This window comes from Larus michahellis, chromosome 6 (assembly GCF_964199755.1).
Source record: "Larus michahellis chromosome 6, bLarMic1.1, whole genome shotgun sequence".
NCBI classification, from domain to species: domain Eukaryota; kingdom Metazoa; phylum Chordata; class Aves; order Charadriiformes; family Laridae; genus Larus; species Larus michahellis.
Genome location: NC_133901.1, coordinates 37,693,677 through 37,717,222, shown reverse-complemented (window position 1 = coordinate 37,717,222; position 23,546 = coordinate 37,693,677). Strand labels below are relative to the sequence as shown.

General features: G+C 38.9%; 1 protein-coding gene across 3 annotated transcripts in view; it reads left to right on the top strand.

The window, feature by feature from the left end:
• MYPN (myopalladin) overlaps nucleotides 1-22,064 on the top strand; it is a 76,772-nt gene extending 54,708 nt beyond the window's left edge. For all 3 annotated transcript variants that reach the window (XM_074590007.1, XM_074590008.1, XM_074590006.1), the window contains 8 exons: nucleotides 10,678-10,899; nucleotides 11,426-11,575; nucleotides 12,477-12,556; nucleotides 13,076-13,202; nucleotides 14,751-14,958; nucleotides 15,659-15,824; nucleotides 17,699-17,832; nucleotides 20,121-22,064. In XM_074590007.1, the coding sequence (XP_074446108.1) occupies nucleotides 10,678-10,899; nucleotides 11,426-11,575; nucleotides 12,477-12,556; nucleotides 13,076-13,202; nucleotides 14,751-14,958; nucleotides 15,659-15,824; nucleotides 17,699-17,832; nucleotides 20,121-20,290 (1,257 nt within the window). In that variant the 3' untranslated portion in view covers nucleotides 20,291-22,064. The remainder of the gene's footprint in view (nucleotides 1-10,677; nucleotides 10,900-11,425; nucleotides 11,576-12,476; nucleotides 12,557-13,075; nucleotides 13,203-14,750; nucleotides 14,959-15,658; nucleotides 15,825-17,698; nucleotides 17,833-20,120) is intronic.
• The last annotated feature ends 1,482 nt before the right edge of the window (nucleotides 22,065-23,546 follow it).

The following is a 23,546-nucleotide window of genomic DNA, read 5'->3' as shown; positions in this document are numbered from 1 at the left end:
AAAAATTCCTTCTCATAAAAAGTACCCTATAGCATATTCTTATTTAGAGAATTGTACTGTAACCCCATATTTCAATAGCAGCATTTGGACTCATTTACAGCATCTGCAGAGCATGTAGGGATCATCCAGAATGAAAGCTGCAGATGACAAGTCTGTACCTTAAAGTACTGGTATTGTCTTATATTACTATATGAAGTGCAGTAATGAACGTGAGTGATTTACATCCTGGTGCTCTATTTATCTATCATTGACTTCCATATGAAAAGTGTTCAGTGTACAAGCAAGATTTTCCTAAGTGTCAGCATTATGCACTCAGCATGGTATCTAATAATCCAGATGTACTCCTCCTGTTTCATCCAGTACATCATTCATCACCAACAATAAAGAAATCCAGAATCAGAATGTAGTCGGTAATTTTGCTGATGTTGCATGAGACAGAAGAGATTAGTCTCTGATCGTCTATGATAATCATGCAGTGCTGACAGACATACAAATATGATTTTGCTAGCTGTAAATATGATCAAGTACATGCAATAACAAGCTGTCATTTTTACCAGAAAAAAACCCAAAACACTATACCTGTCATTTATGCAGATGGTAGTATGCTATATTGCCAGATGAAATTTCATCACAATTAGGAGTGTTGAAAAAAATATGGTTCAGTTATACCAAAAGTCTTCAGTCAGATTTGCTCAGTTCTTTCAAACAGAAGATACACTAAATGAAGATTAGCTTTACGCAATTGCAGGAAGAAGTTAGGACAAATCCCAGGATCTAGCTCAGTTTCTTCCTTGGCCTGAAGACAGTCGAATTCCTAACTCTTAACACCCATAAGGACAGCCTAACTCCTTGCCAGTGGGTTCGTGTACTGTTGGTGCTGTCCCAGGTTGCACAAATAATTAAGCACTCTTTATCAGCAGGATAAAAATCCAGAAAATCCACCTTTCAGATCCGTAACAGGAGACCTGAGCCTTTCTCTGACCTTCTCCAGCTCAATGAACAAAACACAGGACTTTTAGGCAGTGTGGAACAGGCTCTCCTTTAGCAGGACATTTCAGAGAGCATTGCAGCTTAACGGTTAGGGCTGCTTAAGGAAGCTGCTAGTTTGTGTTGGAGAAAAGAAACAGACTGAGAGAGAGAAAAAAAAAAATCAGTCTCCTGCCTAGCAACTAGGACAAACACCTGGATTCTTGTCGTTGCTGTAGTGGATGTTTCAGTGTTTCTGCAAAGTGAAACAGGACAAGGAGGACAAAGAAATTCCCTGTCCACTCATCTCCACCCCCATCATGTTATTAGCATGGAGCTCAGAGCCTCCTCTTGGAGACTGAGGTTGAAATCCTGTGAGACAAAGCATTCAAGTCTCATAACCCCAATGAGCATCTGGGCTACTGCACCATTTGATGAAAGGAGAGCACAGCCAGTGTTATCTGCACTTCCCAAAATCTACCAGTCTAGTCCATTAGGCCTTTTTTATCTTCCTTACAAGTAAAATATCTTGTTAATGTTCAATTAGAATATGTCATGTAAAATCAAAAAGACGGGTGGGGAGTAAAGGGCAGACAGAGAATTTGAGGGGAATTTGGCAAATGGAAAAAATAGAAATGTGTGATGCAAACTGATTCTTTTACCCTGGTATTTGGAAATAGGCTTCACCAATGGGACTATAAATAAAGGAAATTCAGCTTTACAGGCAAAACTTAGAAATTAATTATATTACTGCCTCAAAACTTTGCTATACAAATAATATAAAAAAGAAATATGAGGTAATTAAACATCAAAGTCCTGTACAATAATAAAAATAAAGGAAATAACAGTGCAATAATAAAGGAAAGTTAAGTACCTAGGCCTGGTTTCTATCTTTTGGTTATAAGAACTACTGTGCTGACATATCTGTGTCATTTACTATGAAGAATATCATGTGGCAACGCTGGTTGGTCGTGTTTATGTAAGACCCAGATAGCAGCGTGGTCACTGCCTTATTTTTAGGACAAAAGTAAACCTACAGCTGTTTAGAAACTTACGCACAGCGCTCACACCAAAATGCTTTACTTTTGCTAGGGAATACTTTATAAGAAATTTCAGAGCAGAAGAGATGCAAGGTTTGTCCAAAAGCTTTTCGATTGTTAAAAACTACAGTCTGTAAAGCCATATGCAGAACCCAGCTAATCACGCAGGCCACATCACCACTAACAGCTCAACACTGATCAAACAGAATCAACTCCTCTCGGTTCCTGTACTAAGCAGTCAGCCTCAGAAAGGTCACAGAATCATAGAATCATAGAATTGCTGAGGTTGGAAGGGACCTTTAAGATCATCAAGTCCAACCATTAACCTACCCTGACAAAAACCACTTCTAAACCATGTCCCTATGTACCACATCTACCCTTTTTTTAAACACCTCCAGGGATGGTGAATCCACCACCTCCCTGGGCAGCCTATTCCAATGTTTAATAACCTTTTCAGTGAAAAAATGTTTCCTAATATCCAATCTAACCTCCCCTGACATAACTTGAACCCGTTTCCTCTCGTCCTGTCACTTGTCACCAGGGAGAAGAGGTCAGCCCCCATCTCTCTACAACCTCCTTTCAGGTAGTTGTAGAGGGTGATAAGGTCTCCCCTCAGCCTCCTCTTCTCCAGGCTGAACAACCCCAGCTCCCTCAGTCGTTCTTCATAAAGTTTGTCCTCCAGACCCCTCACCAGCTTTGTAGCCCTTCTCTGGACACGCTCCAACACCTCAATGTCCTTCTTGTAGTGAGGGGCCCAAAACTGAACACAGTACTCGAGGTGGGGCCTCACCAGTGCCGAGTACAGGGGGATGATCACTTCCCTAGTCCAGCCCACCACACTATTCCTGATACAAGCCAGGATGCTGTTGGCCTTCTTGACCACCTGGGCACACTGCAGGCTCATATTCAGCCAGCTGTCCACCAACACCCCCAGGTCCTTTTCTGCCGGGCAGCTTTCGAGCCACTCCGCCCCAATCCTGTAGCGTTGCATGGGGTTGTTGTGACCCAAGTGCAGGACCCGGCACTTGGCCTTGTTGAACGTCATACCATTGGCCTCAGCCCATCAGTCCAGCCTGTCCAGATCCCTCTGCAGAGCCAACCTCCCCTCAAGCAGATCAACACGCCTGCCTAGTTTAGTGTCATCTGCGAACTTACTGAGGGTGCATTCGATCCCCTCATCCAGATCATTGATAAAGATATTAAAGAGAACCGAGAACCACCAAGAACTCTGTTCCCCAGAGCACAAGAATCACACTTTCAATTGCTCAAAAAATCTTGCTCAAAAACAAGCTTCACATCATCTCTCAAAGGTCAGCAAATGTAGGTAATTTTGGACTAAGGATGGAAATTAAACCACAAGGAGTCCTCACGGAAACTTGTTTGCTCTGTACTAGAAATAAGAAGAGATTTAAGAACCTGACCAAGACAAATTATCAGATCTTGATATTAATAGGTATAAACTCCCAATACTCATGGGAATGAATAGTTGAACTTGGAGCTGTCTTGGACTTGGAGCTGTCTTCTCAAGACATAGATCTAATCAACAACAAAGTACAGACAGGTTTTCCTGGTAAAGATCCTGGCTTGCAGAACTCATCACCTAGGAAAGGGAACCTGAGCTCCTCATGCTTTCACACACACTCCTCCAGCTGAGAAGTCTGTGGGAGTTGGAGATGCAAACTTCATTTGCTTTCTGTCTTCCTCTTGCTCAATCACTTTGAACTGAACTGTATTTAGGATATTGTCTAGCTGTGTACCACAGATGGCTTGCTAGACTCTCCAAGGGTTTGTGTGTACATTTGGATAGCATGATATTCCTGCCTTGTGCCATATAAGATGGCCCAACGTAATTCATCTGCAAGAAATAAGTCGCTTCAGTGATACCTCTTTGTAGGCATGATAAGAGCATATACATTGGACCTGTTGTTTTTTGAATCCCACTGCTGAGAGGGGAGGGAGGGTAGGAAGAAGGGAAGGCAAGAGAAACCAAACTAAACAAAAGATTCCAGTCATAGTAGCCTAGATGAGACTTTGAAGCCAAGGAGTGTTACAGCTTGGAAACAGACACGGAGATGCAATATATGCCAGCTTCTTAGATAAACTGTTAACTGGATTTAGAATAACTCTGCCAAAAAGCCAATCTAGTAAAAGTTACAAAACTGGGATCAAATTGGGAAATTTGTCTGGAGTTAGCAATGGAGTCCGGCAAACAGAATTATGGTTTTATACACTATATGAGAATCAACATTCAAATAAAGTTCCTCTAGCCTTTCTATTTGTGGTAATTTCCATGGGCTACTATGCTAACGTCAGATTATTTTGACGCTACTACTACAACCTTCTACTAACTGTTAGCATGTATTTTCACTAAGATCTGAATCCTGCTAAAGTCAACAGCAAGATAGGTTTTAACTTCAACAGATCCAGGATTTAAGAACTTATATGCACACACAGAGGTGCTTAGAAACTTACAGGAATTACTTCAGTCTATGTAATTCCCCTTATGACAAAAAGGTTCACAGGTAGCAGAATGGCCCAGGAGCTAGATTACTTGACTCAAGAGCCAGAAGACCATGATCCAACTCTCTGCTGTGTGACAGACTTTCTATGTTACCTAACAGGTCACTTAGCTGCGTAAGGCCTCAATTTCTCCTATGTAAAAGGCAAGTAAGAGCACTGCCCTGAAGAGTGGGTGCCTTGCTGTCAGGTGCTCAAAAAATGATGGTGATGGGGCCAAATACATCAGTCACAGAGAGAAAATGGTGTGAATATGTACCTTCAACAAGACTTGCATTGAAAGAGATTATTTTTTTTCCATACTGGTCAAATTACCACCATCCAGCAGCACCCTACAACAATATTGCCAAGGCAGCGCAAAGGCTACCGACTGCCCAGAAGAGAAGTTCCATTTCACTTCTCCATCTGACCCAAATTTCCACTAGAACTTAGACTTTCTGACTTTTTTTTTTTTCCTTTTGAGTTAACTTTCTTCTAGCTCACTCCTGCAGAACGGCTCACTGTAGGATCAGATGACTGCCCATGATGGCAGGAGGGACGTGTGGGAACGTCGGAGGGAACGTGTAGGAGCAGGGAGGGAAGCAGGGGAATGCTGCTGCTAGCACAAGCTGGCAACTCAACTGGTTCAGCTACATTGTCAGATCAGACACTGAATACGCTGCACCTCTGTGGCAATAACGCTGCGCAGCTCACTTACATGGTGCTACTAATGACCAGAGAAAATGGTGCATAACTGCTTAAGACATATATTCAGCAGCGGTTTGCTTTGGCCAGTTGTAAGTCTTTTACCCTTCTAGCTATAGATTATAGCTCAGTATAGTATAATAATTAAAATACATATATAAAATAATATATTATATAGTATAAAATATATATATGGAAGATAGCACAATTTTAAATATTTGGCTACTGTATTAAACAAGTGTGTGAATTCATGTTGGTAAAAATTTAATGTTTCAGGAAAGTTGCCAAAAAGCAGCTGTAACCCTATGTTTTTGACCAAAAACTAGAGCCTGAACCTTCGTACCCTTTCCCTTAGACTCCTCAGTATGCTGACCTGCAGCCTAGTTTTAACATTGTATGCTGTGATCACATTGACTTGTTCTTTGTGTGACGCTTTACGAAATACTTGTCTGACCCACAGCCACAAACACTTTGCTCTACTCCACTTACATAATCACATTCAGAAATAGTTTTATGGCTTATGTGATAAAAAAAGTTCTTCAGAAAGCCATATTAACAACTATTTTCTGTTCTTGCTAATCCTAGAAGAAAATCTACCAAACAAGCAAAAAAACTCCAAGATTATATTCTCTATACAATTGTGTATTTCCACTTATTTCAGAGATTCCTGTTCTTTATAAGAAGCTTGGTAGAACACCTTCAGTTTATACACGTTGGTGTTAAAATTTTCACAGCAATGTTAACTTAGTCTTGTTGTTTTGTATGTAAATTTATATAAACATATATATGCACACTAAACACATTGAGAAAGACACAGACTGAAGTATGAGCACAACACAGGCAATGCTTTGGGGCTGTGGGAACCCTAACTTCAATATTTTCTGATTTAAAATGTATTTTTGAATATAACTCCTTAAAATGACGAAACACAGGCAGTCAGCCTGCACAGTTCCTAGCCAGAGACCATTGGGTTTGCACAGAAACACGATGACTCTTGTGGCTTCCCTGGGCAGAGAAGCAGCTGCCAATAATGACAGCCCAGCGTTGATAGTGCAGCAATATGCATTTGTTGTGCCGAACTGCTAGTTTTATTTTATACCTTTTTCTGTGTGTGCACATACATCCAGGGTCACATGCACTCAAGAAATGTGAGAGAAAACCTGTCTATAATTAACTTCAAAGTGGACCCATGAAATGCATTTCTTCCCCTATCACATTTTCTTCTGCAAGCAGATATATGAAAAGGAAGAACTGCCTTTATTTCTTAATGAAGTAAGAAGTTAATATCTTCAGCACATCAGTCAAGAAAAAAATGATACACTGTGTTCACAGAAAACTTTTTCAGATCTAAAAGAGAGGCAAGAAACGTTAGGGTAGTTACAGTTTGAAAATAATTGCTCCAAGTTCAATTTATGTTAGTTGGTTAGACAATTTAAGACAAACTTGTATCTTTGGAGTAGAGGAAAGAAAAGATGGTAATTGTCTCTATGAACATTGTCTGGTTTCATCTGTAGGCCGTCATGGCTACAGCAACCCTAGACTATTAATTTCTTATTACGTATCGCAACTTCCTTTGGACAGCAATTAATCTGAAGAAAAAAAATCAGCACGAAAATCTGCTGACTAAACTTAACTATCTATAAACAATACTGGCCTCTCCCATTAGCTTGCAGTATTTCACTGCCTGTTAACTCCACTCTGTAGCATTTTGTTCTCAAGTCAGCACCTTACTCATTAACATGATGCCTTGAAAGTGTAATGGTAATGCCTTCCTAGCCCCACTACTTCCCTCTGCTAGGTAACACCATATGATGAAAAACTCACTTCAGGGACCAAGCAATGATTCCCCAATCTTCAACTATACAGTTGAGGATGTATTAAAATCACAATACTGCCTTTTTAATTTGCAACATTATTCTTGTCATTAGCAATTTTCATTTCCAAAACCTGCTTTTGACACAATTACCAGAAAATTGAACTAAAGAAAAAATTCGATCTAGAGATTAGTTACATCATTCTGAAAAAAGTCATCACATTCACTCTTTGTATGTCTAATGAAACATGCATATAGCTCAATAAAGTTGAAGACTGTATACAACTAAGATAGTCTAGTGGCAGATTTATGTACTGCCATAAAAGAATGACGTTTATCTGTTGGTAAGGTTCACAGGGCAGTAAATAACTGGTCTGCTGACTTCCAGATTACAGATGGAACGGTTTTGTATGCAGCCTCCCTACTTTTTCTTCCTTTGTTCTTTATTATCTTGCACTTAAAACAAAAGTGTTGGCTCTTGCAAAAGCCCTTTTCCAATTTTTAGTCTCCTAGACTACTGCTTTCAGATTGCTATCTGACTCTGAGAAGTCTTAACACTTTTCGTCCCCACTCGTTTTATTCTCATCCAAGTTCCGAGTTGCGCTCTCTGAGTAAAAATTCTGCATGGACTTACCGTGTCTAGCTTCTGAGATAACCAATTTGTGAGTCACTTCACCTCCTCTGTCCATCAGCCCTGTTGCCCTCTAAACATACATAACACTTGAAAAATGGTTTATCTTTGCAAAGGGAATGACAGTGCTCCAAAGTGCTCAAATATGACAAAGGAGAAACAGGTATTCAAAACAGTGAATTTAGCTTTATAATTATGCTGTCCCATAACCAATATCCAAAAATAATTACATAATTTTGGAGAGGTTAGTTACACAATAAACAGTAACTTGTTTAAACAGGCAAAAAAGGTACTCCCTGTACTATACTTGCTATGTTGCCCTGACCTTTATTCATGTGACAAATCATCAGACAATGGAAAGGAAAGGAGGGAAAGAGATTACCTCTACCTTAATTAATCCTTAATTAGCCTCCATATTTCCAAAGGCCACAGCATGTGAAATCCCTGAAAAAAATTTAATTCTTAGAAGAATTACGTATAGCATCTTCAGGTCCTACTGGAAAATTCACTCAAAGTGATCCTTTCTCAGTAGGTCAATTTTTTTGCCATGGATTTTGCTCCCTGCTGTCAAGAACTACCTAAACAACATGAAGGAAACTATTCAAAGCGCTCAAAGAAGTGTAAGGAAAACAAAACTCCAAATATGTTCTTTAGTACGTTACTTGCAACAAAGTATTTAGGTTTGAATTTCTTAATTTATGGGAGACTCTAGAAAAAAAATATAACTGTAGTACATTTTGGTGACATGGCTGCTGCTTAGAACATAGTAGTAACACCCTGATTTTTACTTTATTCTTCCTTCCCAAAAACACATAGGCCTTTTCTCAGTATCAAGGGTAAAAGACTGTTTAACTTTCCCCTGGAACACTATCACCAGCTCTTGCCATCTAAATGGAAAAATGATAGCTTTGGTTGGTCAGAAATGAGAGAAATCTCTGGTTTTACGCTGGCTTATCTGAGATTAGAATTCGATCTATTAAAGTGATTCGTTGAGACATGCTGCATGAAAGAAAAGAAGCTCAACAAGATGAAACTTTATAAGGCTGTTTGCTGATCACCAGCTGTTCACCAGCCCACAGAGCAAACAAAGCCAACTAAGAAAGTGGATGATACCATCTAGTGGCTGGCTCCCACCCTTTGGCACATCTCGCACACTTCTACAGGCCTCCAATCTCAAAAACTCTACTTGGCAAAGCTGTACTCGTGGTGGTACATTTGAAGAGAGTATCAGAGAGCAGACTGTCCCTGTCAGAGTGGAGGGGGAGCGTGACAGGTAAGGAAGGTATCTTGAAGCGGGGACCCAGCAACCTAAGCTCCCTCTGAACACTTCTGTTACCTCGTAATTATGGGCACTGCTCCAAAGCTGTGTGGAACATCCCTGCAGCACCAGAAAAGGAGGGAGGGGTGGAAGGAAGACTTAGTTTCCAGTAAAGAAAGTCAATTTATGGAAGTTCTCTCCTTCCTACTCTGAGCTGTCTGCCTTTTCCTACCATAGCTAATCTTTATTAGATCTGACCTTAAAGCAACCCCTCAAAAGAAGATTTCAGATTAAAAGACCAACATACAACATCGACCATTACAGTACCAAAATCACATATTACCAGGGCATTTATTCCATCATGGCAATTTCCAACTTTTTTAACTCAAGTTTCGTGGCTGCCATGTTTTCCTCCTCTCACCCCCCAGTTTCAGACCCCTGTCTCCTCAAAACTCCCTTGTAACATCTCAACCTTTGGCCACTTCTGTTTCCTTCGTCTCCTGAAGAAATTAGAAGACTTTGTCAGCTAAAATTGTGTGCTGCCTCTCCACCTTTGCTCCTTACTATTTGGGAGCTACTAGTCAAGAGTATAATCAGCAGTATGATGGAACAGGTAAATGATCAGGGATGTAAGTCTCAGCAATTTGGGATCTTTGCTGGTTCTGTAATTAACTTTCTATAAGATTTCAGACAAGATGCATTTTCTGAACCTTGTTTTTTCAGCAAATTGAATATAACTAAGGATAGGATAGATCCTTATTTACTATTCATTAGTTTCTAAAATTCTATCTTAAAAATGAGAATTTCACTTTTGGAATTGCTTGAGTACTTCCCTTTCAAGCCACAGATCATTTCCTTCCTAGAACAAAGCAACAAAACCCATTATAATAGCACTATCATCTGACAAATTAAAGTGAAATTCTGAAGACCCCAGCTTGCCATAGAAGTAGAATAAAACATAAGCCTGCTCTCAGAAATGTTAGTGCCCTTCAACAGAAGCTCTGGACTTACAAACTGCAGAAATCCAGCTCTGAGCAAAGTGATTTAGTTACTGCTACAGGCCTACATACAAGCTTCCCCACAAGACAGTTTGTAATGACTTAGGCAAGATATTCTTCTGCTGTCTATGTTAGTTAATTGACTTTGGGGGATTAGCAGGAGGCTCATAATCACATCAAACTATCTGGAAATGGTCATTTATGTAGGAATACACTGGTGTTCTTGCATCATCTGTTTAATCTTCTAGGGATTTAAATGTTTTGCTTACACCAGCTAGAAATCTGGTCAAGTTTTAATCTGAAAGTAAATTACTCTGACAATATTTCACTTTCTTCCTAGCTTTCTCTTTTAGGAGGTATAGTTTTCCTTATTTAATTCTGAGTTGAAATATATACTAGTATTCATTTCTATAATTAGCAGGTGGCTAACATTTCAACACAAAATCCTCAAAAATTTGGTATGTTTTAATGATCTTTTTTGACCAACAGTGTGCGAGAGTACAGTTTTTTCATAAGGACTTCGAGGAATTGTGTGTTTGATTTTTTCACCTGCCTCTGAAAAAACTCAGTTTCATTAGTCACATTCTGCAAACTTAAGATGCAGTAAGAATCTGTGTCTGCAGACCAATTCAAACTGTTTCAATATGTCCTAGTTTACGTAGGCTTTTTTATTTTCACTCATTTGGGAATTAGTCTAAAAGCGCAAATGACTGCAAATACCACAGAACACGACTCTTCTTGTTCAGAACCGTGCCTCTCTCACTCCGCAGGAATACAGGATTTCAAGCTTTGAGCAGAGGCTGATGAACGAAATAGAATTTCGCCTTGAACGTACCCCGGTGGATGAATCAGATGATGAAGTCCAACATGAGGACATCCCTACAGGCAAATACATAGCACCCATCTTTGATAAGAGACTGAAGCACTTTCGGGTAATGGAAGGATCTCCTATTACATTCACTTGCAAAATAGTTGGAATACCTGTTCCCAAGGTAGGTCATTCTCACTGCTAGCAGTAAAGGAATAAAAATCAACTACCTGCTATTTTCTATACACCGCTCTGGAAAGTCTCACTCTTAAGAACATGGCTCTGTGGAGAGAGCTCTAGAACATATTATTTCCCTCCCGCTTTCTAAAATAACAATATTGGCTCCTGAGCATGTATCAGGATTTGATGTACTGTATCCCTGACCCCAAGAGAAACAGAACTTCATAACCCCCCAAAAATTAACTTCTCAGAAAGATGAGAACTGATCTGAGATCACCAGTTATGTGTCTATAGCCATGAAAAGAGAACCTGACAGGCCCAGCTATGTAAAGGAGATAGTCAACTTTCTGAGTTCAGTCTGGAATCATTCTATTTCACATTGTAACTGATCTGCAAATTTTATAATGTTCTAAAATTTTTACTAGCAGTTGGGCAACTTTTGTCATGTTCTGATCTACATTTTTTCTAGTCACTATTCCACTACAGAGCAAGTGTTAAGTCACTGGGTGGGGGTGGTCTGATCACTGCAGGTGTACTGGTTCAAGGATGGCAAGCAGATTTCAAAGAAAAACACACATTTCAAAATGAACAGAGAAGAAGATGGAACATGTTCTTTACATATTGAAGCTTCTACTAATGATGATGACGGCAACTATACGATTATGGCTGCAAACCCACAAGTAAGGTGTTCTGTTTTCCTCTACAAAAAAGTTTGTCTCATCTTTTTCTAAAATTTGTTAATAGGAACACAGATTAGGCCACCTAGTCTGACATCGAGTGGTGACTGTATCAAAAATCAGATGCTTCAGAGGATCAGAGAAGAAACCATATAATGAAAAATGACAAAACTACTCCCCTATTCTAACAGATCCCAGTCACAATCATGAAGAACATTTTTTCACATTAATAACTCATGCCCTATCTTCTGTCCCCACCTCTGTTGCTGACAGATACCTTTTGAGATGTGGTGACAAGACAGATGTGATATTTCAGGCAGAAAGAATAGAGCAAGGGGAAACAAAAAGTTACGTCAAATTTGGAAGTGTTACCAAACACAATTATTCTTTATCTAGGATGCAAAGATGTGGATCTGCAAATAGTCTCGTCCCCTAATACCATTCTCCTTCACCCTATGCGTTAGCTTAGCTGTTTATTTAGCAGTACGCTCAAGTAGATCAGGCAACTTTTTTCAGTTTAAATTTTTCCTTTTTTCTGAATTATATTTCAACCCAGCTAACAAAAATGCTAGTACAAAGGTACTAGCAGGCAGCACCTGTGGAGACACAGAGACAGGAATGAACAAGCAGGGACAGACGCTGCTTAAGCTGGTTTACATAGCACCACGGCTAAATGCATTGCCACAGCCTTGAAGAGTCTGAGAAACACACAAAGAAACCCCTGCCTTAACTCCACTTCACTGCATGCTAATAGCATTTGCTTCGAAAAAGTAGTATTTGCACGATAGTTCAGTTACTTCATTAAAAAAAAAACCCTGATGCATTGTAAATGTTAAGCATTTATACTTTAAAATTAAATGAGCTATTAACCAACTATTAATTCTGTGTCGATTGTGATTTTCAGGGGAGAATCAGTTGTTCAGGCCACCTGATGGTTCAGAGTATCCCTGTTCGGGGCCGAATATCAACAATTCAGCCTCACAGGTAAAAGGAAAGATAACTCCTTTGGACCCCCTTCATGCTTATTACTGAAGGCATTCAAAATAACCAGCTGCTGTACTTCAGTGTGCTCTGTACTTCAGTTCTCAGCCATAGAATGGAAATAACACCAGCAATTCCCTCCCAACAGGTCACTTCTAGAATGTAGTATTTTTGAAGGTCATCTTCAAATAGAGGGAAGTTTCTGTGTAAAGTATTATTTCGTTTACCTGTTGCAGTGGAATTAAAAGCAAAGGATGGATTAGCAAGATGAAATTCAGCCAAAAAAGCAAAAAGTAGCAAAGGACAGCTTGGGAATCCAACAATACTACACAATATAGTTAATTGGATAATCTTTCTAAATGGAAAATATGCAAGCATTAAATTACAATCAGTCCATTTCTTTCTGCCCTTTTATTTAACTCAAGCTATCTGTTCATCCTTTTCCACAATTTCTTCCTTTTTTAAAGCATTAGGAAAAAAAGTTTGGCTTCCAAACATATACATGCAATTTTTGTGTTGCAGAACAAGACCCCGGGTGCCAGAAGGAGACAAAGAGGCAGTTCAAGAACGCTTTTTCAGGCCATACTTTCTACAGGCTCCGGGTGACATGGTAGCACACGAGGGGCGACTTTGTAGGTTGGATTGTAAGGTATTAACTGTTTCCTCTGTTCGTTCTCACTTTCCCTACCTCTGTACATGTATTGCTAAGTGTTTTCATGTTCTTTATTGCATGCATGAACACCTTCTGTTGAAGTTTTAATGCTTCATTTTTTTAAAATTATTTCTTACTGCCATTGTCTCTGAGCTGATTCAGGGGATTTCTTTTCAACACATGCTATATGGAATGAAGAACACAGAAAACACAACCCCAGAAATAGAAGGTTCACTTACAAGGTCATTCAAATTACTCGATATGTTCACCATGTCCTTTACCAGTCTGAACTCCAGAAGTTCATCTGGGAATGACAGGTCCTTCTGCTCCATTATCAGATTCTTGAACATAATCCAGAATAGCACAAAACCATGAGAAAGAGAGGATTCAGCATGTATACTGTTCAAACAAATGTTCCCATTGTATTGGACTGAATTACTGCAGATTAATACTCCCTGAAAAGAGGGAACAGAGCCCAGTTCATTTTATGCTTCCCCAGCATGCACAGATGCAGAAACGTCCCCATTTACAGATTCAAATCCCCACATGAGAGAGCTGTCAGAGATTAGAGTACAGCAGTGAACATCCTGTTATTGAACAGCTTTAAGAAGCTCATCTGCTCCAACATATTTTGGTAGTCCCTCTATGTTGCAGTAGCACAGCAAACATGGTAGTGCTGACACTGACGTCTTCTATGCTCCGGAACGTCTCCTACCCTGAAGAGGGTAGACGATCTGAAGCAGAAGTTAATGCCCTGGAGATGAACAAAATTCATTACTACTTAATTTACAATGTAAAGTTTACTAGGGAGCATGCCAAAGAATTTGGTTATTCTTAGCTCTGCTATCCTGGCAGAGCTTGTGAAGCCTTAAAGCATGCCTGGTATTGCACAAACCTGGAAGACAGCAGTCCTCGTTCAGGCAAGTTCCACTTCCCGCTTTCTCTGGTTTGTAGAATATTGTTTGTTTGGAAAGCAATAGTGTAGACATGAATAAGTACTTCTATCTATTGGAAAGATCTTTAAGAGTATAATAAAGTCTAATAATCTTTCTATAAAATACTTAGTCTATAGTGTTCTAAAGCCTGTAAGTTTAACATCTGCAAAGAGCTATATCATTTCGCATCAAATTTTATGAAATACAAAGTCATTTGTATAGAACTCTCTTTCATCTCTGTAGCGGTTTGGATCCTGGGTTTTGATTTATACTCAGCACTAAAAAAAATAAAAGAAAATTAGCAGATTACTAGGAGTCTTTTGTGAATCTGATATATAACCAAGTTTCTTCCTTTCTGACTAAGAAAAATGTAGGCATTTCATGTATTTGTTTCTCTGGGGATTTTGTTGTTTCTTTGTTTTCTGGTTTTCTCCCTTTTGGAACCAATCAGCAGAAAAACAGAAGCCAAGAAATAAAAAAATTTTAAAAATCTTTCTGTTCTAGATTCTGACATCATTCAGATGGAATCTGAAAAAAGGCCTACCTATGAATTTACTAAAAACTATTTGTCAGGTTGACACTTGTCTCTAGCTGTTTCACTGTCTGTTAGGTGAGTGGGTTACCAACTCCAGATCTGACGTGGCTTCTGAACGGCAAACCTGTGCTACCAGATGGCACCCACAAGATGCTGGTCAGAGAGACCGGAGTTCACTCTCTGCTTATTGATCCTCTCTCACAAAATGATGCTGGAACTTACACTTGCCTTGCCACTAATAAAACAGGACAAAATTCATTTAGTCTGGAGCTCACTGTTGTAGGTAAGAATCATTGAAAAACTAGTCACGTTGTTGTAGTTATTTGTATGCTTCTTCAAAAGTGCCTTAGTTTCCCTACAGATAAGTATAAATAAATAGTTAATCCACTGATAGCAGGAGAGTTCAACAGCTAGAAAACTCATCTGTTGGAGGAAAATGGACCTGGTGCTCAGTCGATAGGTGCACTCCTGTTATTAAAAGAGGGCTGTAAGAATTCTCTCTCATCATCACTTTACCTCTCTTGTCTTGGCAAAGTGACATTCTTCATTTTCTCCCGGAAAATGGTTAGTGTTTGAATTCATAATATATGTTGAGGTCTCCTAGATGTCAGTCACAATTTTATTGGCTTAAAAATGTTTTTAAATAGAAAAAATACAAATCCAAATACTGTTCTTCATTAAAGCCTTACAAGATATGAGCTACTGAAATCCATAGATCTGGCATTAATTTCCTGCAAAGGCAGTATGTTTAGACCCATTAGATATGCATACATTCTTTGACGAATACCAGGTCAGTCTATTATTTTCTTTATGCTCCCTCACAGAGGCCATGTCATAGTATTTCACTTTCCTTCTAATACCCCATTAAAAATTCACAACCTGTTTTGATATCACAAGAATAATTTCTGATCTTGTTCTTCCATATTGTTCAAAACAAAACAAAGAAAAACCCTGTTGTTCAAGAATTCTTTTTCTTTTTCCAGCAAAGGAAGTAAAAAAAGCCCCCATGTTTTTGGAGAAGCTTCAGAACTGCGGTGTTCCTGAAGGGTACCCCGTCAGATTAGAGTGCAGAGTTGTGGGAATGCCACCCCCCATATTTTACTGGAAGAAAGATAACGAGACCATCCCGTCAAACAGAGAGAGGATGAGGTACTGTACCATCGTACCCATGCTTGGAGATTCTGGTGGCTGGACCAATTGTTTCCATGAAAACCTGTGCAATAAGTACAGGCGGTGCTCTTTTTAAAACAACTTCTTTCACCCACATGAAGTTTTAAAATGCCTGCTTTGCTGTGAGGTGAACAATAGCTATTTCCTTGGTTCAGAATAAGGGTGTGGAGCATAATATGCCCCTGCTTCAGAGAGGTGACAGACCTTCTGGGCGATAGGCCTGATGCAGCATATGCATCTTCTTATCAAAGATACTACAATATGGTATTTTTAATGCATTTTAGCACCTTATTCTCCTTCTAAATTATTTTTTCTCAGTTTAGTTCTAACTATGGATGAATTCAAACTCAGAACATATAGAACATGGTTTCGAATGCCCAAGAGCAGGGGATAATAGAGAGTTTAGCACATCAGATATAGAGGATGATAACAAAGTTTGGTCACAAACATAGGCAAAGACTTTGATCCATGCTTACAAAATACAACAATGTTTGGGTTCAGCTCTTGCATTCAAATGCATCACTACTTTTTAGGTTTTGCAAAAGAAAAGCTGACGAAATAATGTGCCTGGTTGTAATTAATGAGAAATTAATTCCTTTCATTCATTTTTTAAACATTTCTACTTCAGCATAAATCTGATTTTTAATATTTTATTTCTCTTGGCTCCAACATTTTCACATGCATACCCTGCAGGCTATCTGTAGAGAAAACTGGCTCCGCAGCAGCACTAAGGGAAACCTCCCACACCTCAGAATGCCAGGAGCTAATGTCAGGCTTGTAACACCTCTGCTATTTCAGCCACTCAGAACCAGACTGCCTGCCCCCAAGGCTTGGAGCGGTTCTGCACCGATCCATGTGAGCGATGGGCAGCATTGTCCTTGTTTGTCCCCACATTGCCTCACTATTATCTTCCTGTCTGAAGCCAACAGACCTTTTTTGTATCATGTTATGGACATGCATGAGCCTACACTACTGCACCCCCAGCATAAAGCAAATTCCATAGTGCAGGGAACAAAGGGTGGATGTTCCCTTTTTTATTAGAGCTGTTGGAAGCACAAAACGTCCTCTTGACCTGAAATTCTGTGGTTTGATGTTTCATTCCAGTTCATAAGGAAACAAAATCTCAAATTTCAGAACTTCCTGCAACTCCAAGTATTCTGGTGTGCTCGTCTCCCACCTCTTCCTTTATAATGAGGGAAACACTTGGGTTGATAAAAAGGACCAGCCACTGCCTAGAGAGCAGAGGAGCCTCAGTTCTCTGATATACTACTGAATAGCTTTTCCTGGAAGTTGCAGACAGAAGGCCTTGGACCACCGGAGGGAAGAGGAGGGAATAATGAAGAACGTTTCTTTTAGTCTGTTGGCCAAGCAAATCTTTAAGGCATTTTCTCATGGAAAGGTGCCATAAGAAAGTTTCTGACTGGCTCTAGTTACTGTTGTGAAACAGTATCACAACTTCGTACAAATGTTCTTGGTATTTTGCTATGTCATTCTTTCAGCTTCTGAACTAGGAAAAAATACAGTATGACCATGCAGCAGGTTTGCATGGGTTTAGTTCATTGGAATTCAATAAACAATTCCAATATTAACACATACAGAGCAACAATTCAGCTCACACTGCCACACCATGGCTTTGCACAGCTGAGAGAAGCAAGAACAGATTTGTTTTTTGATCTCTGATCATTGGTCGACACCATACTGAAAGCAAATCTATTGACTATAAATGTCTTGGGCTGCTACCTCTGAGAATAGAAGTTACAATTTATCTAATTCATATTTAATATACATATTATAAAATCTCGAAGTTGATAAGTTCTTGACAAATACCAATTCCAAAACACTTGTTTTCCCAGCATGCACCAAGATACAACAGGGTATGTCTGCCTCCTCATTCAACCTGCCAAGAAAGCAGATGCTGGCTGGTATACCTTATCTGCAAAAAATGAAGCTGGTATTGTCTCTTGTACGGCTAGGCTTGACATATATGGTAAGTATTGGCTAGTAAATAAAACAAATTTGAACTTATTTTCTTTGACTGGTCCCATCCCTCACCTAGTTCATTGTCCATGAGGACAGGCTAAGAGAGTTGGGGTTGTTCAGCCTGGAGAAGAGAAGGCTCCAGGGAGACCTTACAGTGTCCTTCCAGTACTTAAAAGGGGCCTATAGGAAAGATGGGGACAAACTTTACAGTACGGCCTGTTGGAATAGGACAAGGGGTAATGGTTTGAAACTAAAAGAGCGAAGATTCAGACTAGATATAATGAAGAAGTTTTTTACAATGAGGGTGATGAAACACTGGCACAAGTTGCCCAGAGAGGTGGTAGATGCCCCATGCCTGGAGACATTCAAGGTCAGGTTGTACAGGGCTCTGAGCAACTTGATCTAGTGGAAGGTGTCCCTGCTCATTGCAGGGGGCTTGGACTAGATGGCCTTTAAAGGTCCCTTCCAACCCAAACTATTATATGATTCTATGACTCTCTACTCCAACTTTCCAACCTTTTTTCAACTTTCCAAGTTCCCTAGACACATATAATAAACTGAACTAAATTCAAGCTGAACCTTAACTCTGTTCCCTCTGACACACACATCTGTGCTGCAGCCCTGACCTGAGATGGAACAATAAATTGCACACAAGAAAGTAGACCCTTTCTTCTATAGAGCACGTATGATGCAAACAATGCCTAACTAATGGAGGCTAGTTTGCATCTAATATGTTCGTCTGGAACTCGGAAGGCCCCAGCCCAGTTCAAGAACCACAGCACATAATTTAATTACTCTGTAACTATGCAAGATGTAAGTTAAGACAATTTATCTAGAGCAAGTACTCATACTTTGATCACTTAAGCAGCATAACAAAACAGAAAACGCATCCCACAAATTATTGGATTATAAACATACCCTCAAAGGAAAAAAAACCCACGTTTTCAACCTTGCATTTCTCATTTTTCAAAAAAACCACCTAATAATCAGGGATAAGCACAAGTCAACAGTGCATCTCTGTCAGTGTTCTGCCACCTTGTGGTGATATAGACAATGGTATCATAATGTTCAAGAGAGGGCTGGTGACAGTGATTCAAAAAAGGTCACATAAAATGAAAAAATCCCTTAGCTATTTAAATGTTGCAAGACATAAATTACATTTTCATATGGAAGATTCAAGGTACAAGCAGGAAAAAGATGGAAAGTAAGAAATGCTTCCTGATTCCAACCATATTTTCTAAAAACTCTGCAAATCTTATATACCAAAGGGAGTGACAGAAATAATTTTTCTTAGTGCTATTTTGAATGGATGGGGCCGGGGGATTGAAAGTGTGGTCTGATATTTGCAATCCCCTGTGAAAAGAAAAAAATACAGTAAATAATGAGTGTATTGTTCAAATAGAAACAAACCGAGGGCTGCAAGAAAAAAGGAGACTCTTTTTCAAATATTTCCAGATAGACAGCGTCAAAATTCAGCATGGAAAGATAATGAACATTTCCTATCAATGCTTAATGTAGATTGTAGGTCTCCTGCACTAAGCTGTTCTCAGAGTATCGTAGCCTGAACTTCTACCCTTTCATTTTAATTGCTGACAGATATGTTTGTCCACTTTGGGTGCAGAGCTGGAGATTTTGTATGGATAAATACCGGCAAAGATAGTATCAATTTCCCCTTTCTGAAGTGCTTTAAGAATGGTAACTGTTAAGTATTACACAGTAGCTAAATATTCTTACAAACTTATAATGGTATTTGTTCATATGGAAACATGTTGAATGTTATTTTTAAATTACTGAATATGTGTCTTTGGATTACATTTCTTTCAGTATCTTTAAAGAAATCTAGGAAACATGTTACTAGCTACAAGTAGTAGAGGGAAATAAAAATTGTAATCACTTCTTTGAAAGTGATTATATTATAACTTTGAAATTAAATACCACCGAAAAAAATACCACGAAGAAAAGTTCCCCAGAGCTACGGTATGTTTTCAGTTTTGATTGCAAGAGCTTTGGAGACGGCTCCAAAGATCAAATGATTACATTTTGGAATTAGTGAAATCCATGTAAACATTGCCATTGTACTGGCATTCCATCTGTAGACTTCAACAAAAATACTCAACCTATAAACTACATAAATGATAATATTTGAAGAAATAGACCCTAAAACAGGGAACAACAATGCTGTGGTCTCTTCAAGGATGTTGGACGCAACTTTTTAGTTGTGTGCATTGATTTCTGTTGTTTCATTGCTAACTTACTGAGAGGTTTATACAGCCTATTCTATTTCTGTTGCTTCAGCTCAGTGGCACCGTCAAATTCCACAACCAATAAAGCTTCGACCCGGTGGCAACCGGTACGCAAACCTTACCAGTCAAGGACTCGACATTTTTCCCACCTTCCCAACTACTGAAAGCCCCATGCTGTTTTCATCCCCAAGCCAAAAGGTGGTGGAGAGCGAAGAACTTTGAAAAACAAACAAACAATTGTTCCAGTTACACCTGCAGAGATACTAGAACTGTGAAAAAAAAAGAGGTACAAGTCAAGATGCTCAAGGTTTACAAGGAACTTGTTTGTAATTAAGTGTACTGCTGCTGCAAACGTTGCAAGTAACTTATACAAGACTTTTGCATATTATTTTACTGCAGAATAATTGTGGTATGGAGTGTTGTGCAATAAATGCAGTACTGTGTAGTTTGCTAAGAATTACATAGTCAACATAGTTTTCACCACTTAAAAGCCAATACCACTTTTACTGCTTGAATTAAAGCTACTGTACTGTAGCAAGCCACCTTAAGGATTGATGATGTTTAGCTGGAATACTGCCAGTGAAAACATTGACATTACACTAACAACAATCCTGAATGAGGGTAAACAACAAGACTTTGAATGTAATTATAAAAAACATGCCAGAAAACAAAGCACAAGTTAAAGAGAAAAGATGTAACTCATTTTTATATATTATTATGCCAGATAATCTTAGAATTTTTGAACTCAAGACTAGACAAATATAGCGTTTCATGTAGGTACAGCTGTATACCCTATATATTTATATTTGTGTGTGTGTGTGTACTCCATGAACTGTGTACTCATGGTGTAAGGATTCATAAAGTAAGGTATAGGGTACGTGTACAGGACGTTAACATAGGAAACCAAAATTCCTGTCGTCTGAAGCACGTTCTCTAGAGCCCATAGCTGAAACTATTTTCCAGACGCGCTTCATACTTTTTTCTTTACAATGACAGAAATTCTCTGCCTTTAAGCACAGATGATAACAAGCTTGTAACTTCACAGTTTTAAAATACCGGTCTCTTCTTCCTAATTTTTAACTTGACTAAAAGAGAAGTGCATCTACCATCTAGCTCGTTTTTAACTACCTGGAAAGGAACTATAATCTGGTGGAACTTAAATTTTCCCCATCATTTTGGAAATAATCACAAATGTGATGTCTACTATAAAGACAGAGAAAGTTCTGTTAAAATATAAAAGTTATCAAGTTAAGCAACAGTTATCTGCAAAAAACCTACTGTAATAACTAATAGTAATAAATAAGGCAATTTAATGAAAGTGCAACAGAAGGTGTTAAGTGACAACACTAAATGATTGATTTAAATCTATTTAGCATCTACACCGTTGTATTAATACCTCCCAGCACTTATAATCTGTGAATATCTAAGATGATTTCCTGCATCTTTAAATTACTACTATCCTTCTTCTTTGGACATTGTTTTCAAGCAGTTCTTACTGCTTTCGACATGGCTGGTGAATGCAACAAAGTCCTGAACAAAGTCACAGAGATGAAAAGAAAAATAAACGGATACTTTCATGTTAGACCTTATTTGGATTTTTTCAAATCTAAAAATATAACTTAAAAAAATTACACATGCAAAGAAAACAATGAGGAGTTATCATACGAGCAAAAGGATACTGCATATAGCCAGAGACTGAGAAAGCAATAGCCTTTCACTGCGTTTCCCACAAGTATTGCCTATGTCGTCTCTCACTGTTGGTTTCCTAAGGGTTTAGAGAAAGTGATTTTCTTGTATTGTTCCACTTCCCACCAGAGTGAAGACCATAAACCAAAAGCATCATTATAACTTTCATGCTTTTGTTAGAAATTCACCCCAGACTGAACAGACCAGGAAGCTAAAACACATTCTTATCCTGAGAGACAAGACAAGGTGCAGGTATTTCAGCTGGAAAGCAAAATACCAGTTGTTGCCCACGTTGCGCCTCCTCCCTGGCAAACAAAATAAAACTAATAGCTATTAAAAGTGATGCATTGATTCAAGTTAAATACAGTTATGGGGTGCCCAACTTAAGACACATTGTGGGTCTGATCTTCCAGGATAGAGAACCTACTGCTCCTCTTATCTTCACTTGTTTTCCGGATGGCTTAGGGATTCCAAAACTAAACCTAGACTGAGTCAGAGTTGGGCAACCCAAAATTTAAAGTTTCCCATGTTAGTAACTACTCTTGGGAAAATAATCCAAGGAAAGTTATTGGATTTTGCTTATTTAATCCAGTGCTGTTGGGAAGTGGGAAGAGATGAAATTAAGACATGAAAGACTTAATTCTACTCCATCTACAGCCCTGGTCTTCCCATTATTTCATGCCAGAACTGAAGAGCAGATTTTGATCCAAAGTATTCCAAGTTATATATCAGTCACCAGGCTTTATACTAGCACAGGCTTAGTGAAGCGATTGTCTGTGGGCCCCTTGCTGGGCTTTGAGTGACGGGTTGGACCAGTTGACCTCCTGAGGTTCCTTCAGGCCTAAATCACTCTGTGCTTCCTACATTATTTTACTTTCCACTGCCTGCCTGAATGCTCTATGTGGATTAAGTTACCTATTGACTGAGTAGAAACTAAGAATTCAAGCAAGCACAAACTTCTCCTTTTTGTCTGGGATGCATCCTATTAGGCAATTCTAGCTACAAGAGTGATCGCTTTAATCAGAGTTCTTTACGTAATTTAGAAGAAAGGAATAGTAGTGCTTAGTAGCAAATATTCGGTAACCAGTGCTGGAATGGTACTTGTTAATATTACTGCCAGTAGTAGTGGTTCTCACATTTTACAACATCAGACAACACACACAAACTCAGTACAAATGAAAAGACAAAGCGCACAGAGCAAACATGTAAACCACATCTCTTCAACCATTTCTCAGTGATTTCAGTGGAATGTCTCCAAACTTACATCATTATAACCTGAACTGACAAGCTGAGGGTTAAGTGGTACAATGTTTTTTTAAAATGTAAATTCAGTTCTTTGGAAGTGGGAAGACAATAAGCTATTGCTGAAAGACTTTTCCCGAATATCTGTGTAACAAGGATTAATACTTAGTCATTCAAGAAGAGGTCCCAGAAGTCCCACTGAGACGTAGGCTACAGAGAATGCATCACCAAAATCTGTCAGCTGAACATTCTCTCCTTGACAGTATTTACTAAAAAAAGGATCAAAACTTTACCCATCACATCTCCCTCCATAATGCAGAAGTCAGGAATTTCAGTTACTTCCAGTGCATCTAATACAAATAAAATCATAATCTGATCCCAAATGGTCTATAGTCATTAAATTTTGCTTGTTAGCTGCTACAGGAAATTTCTCCTCTGCATATACTGAGACCATAAAACAAGTATGCAAAGGAAGCTCATGTGAATGGATGCAAATGCTGTTAATTAGTAGCATTGATGTGCTCATCACAAAGAAGACTTGCCAGAAAAA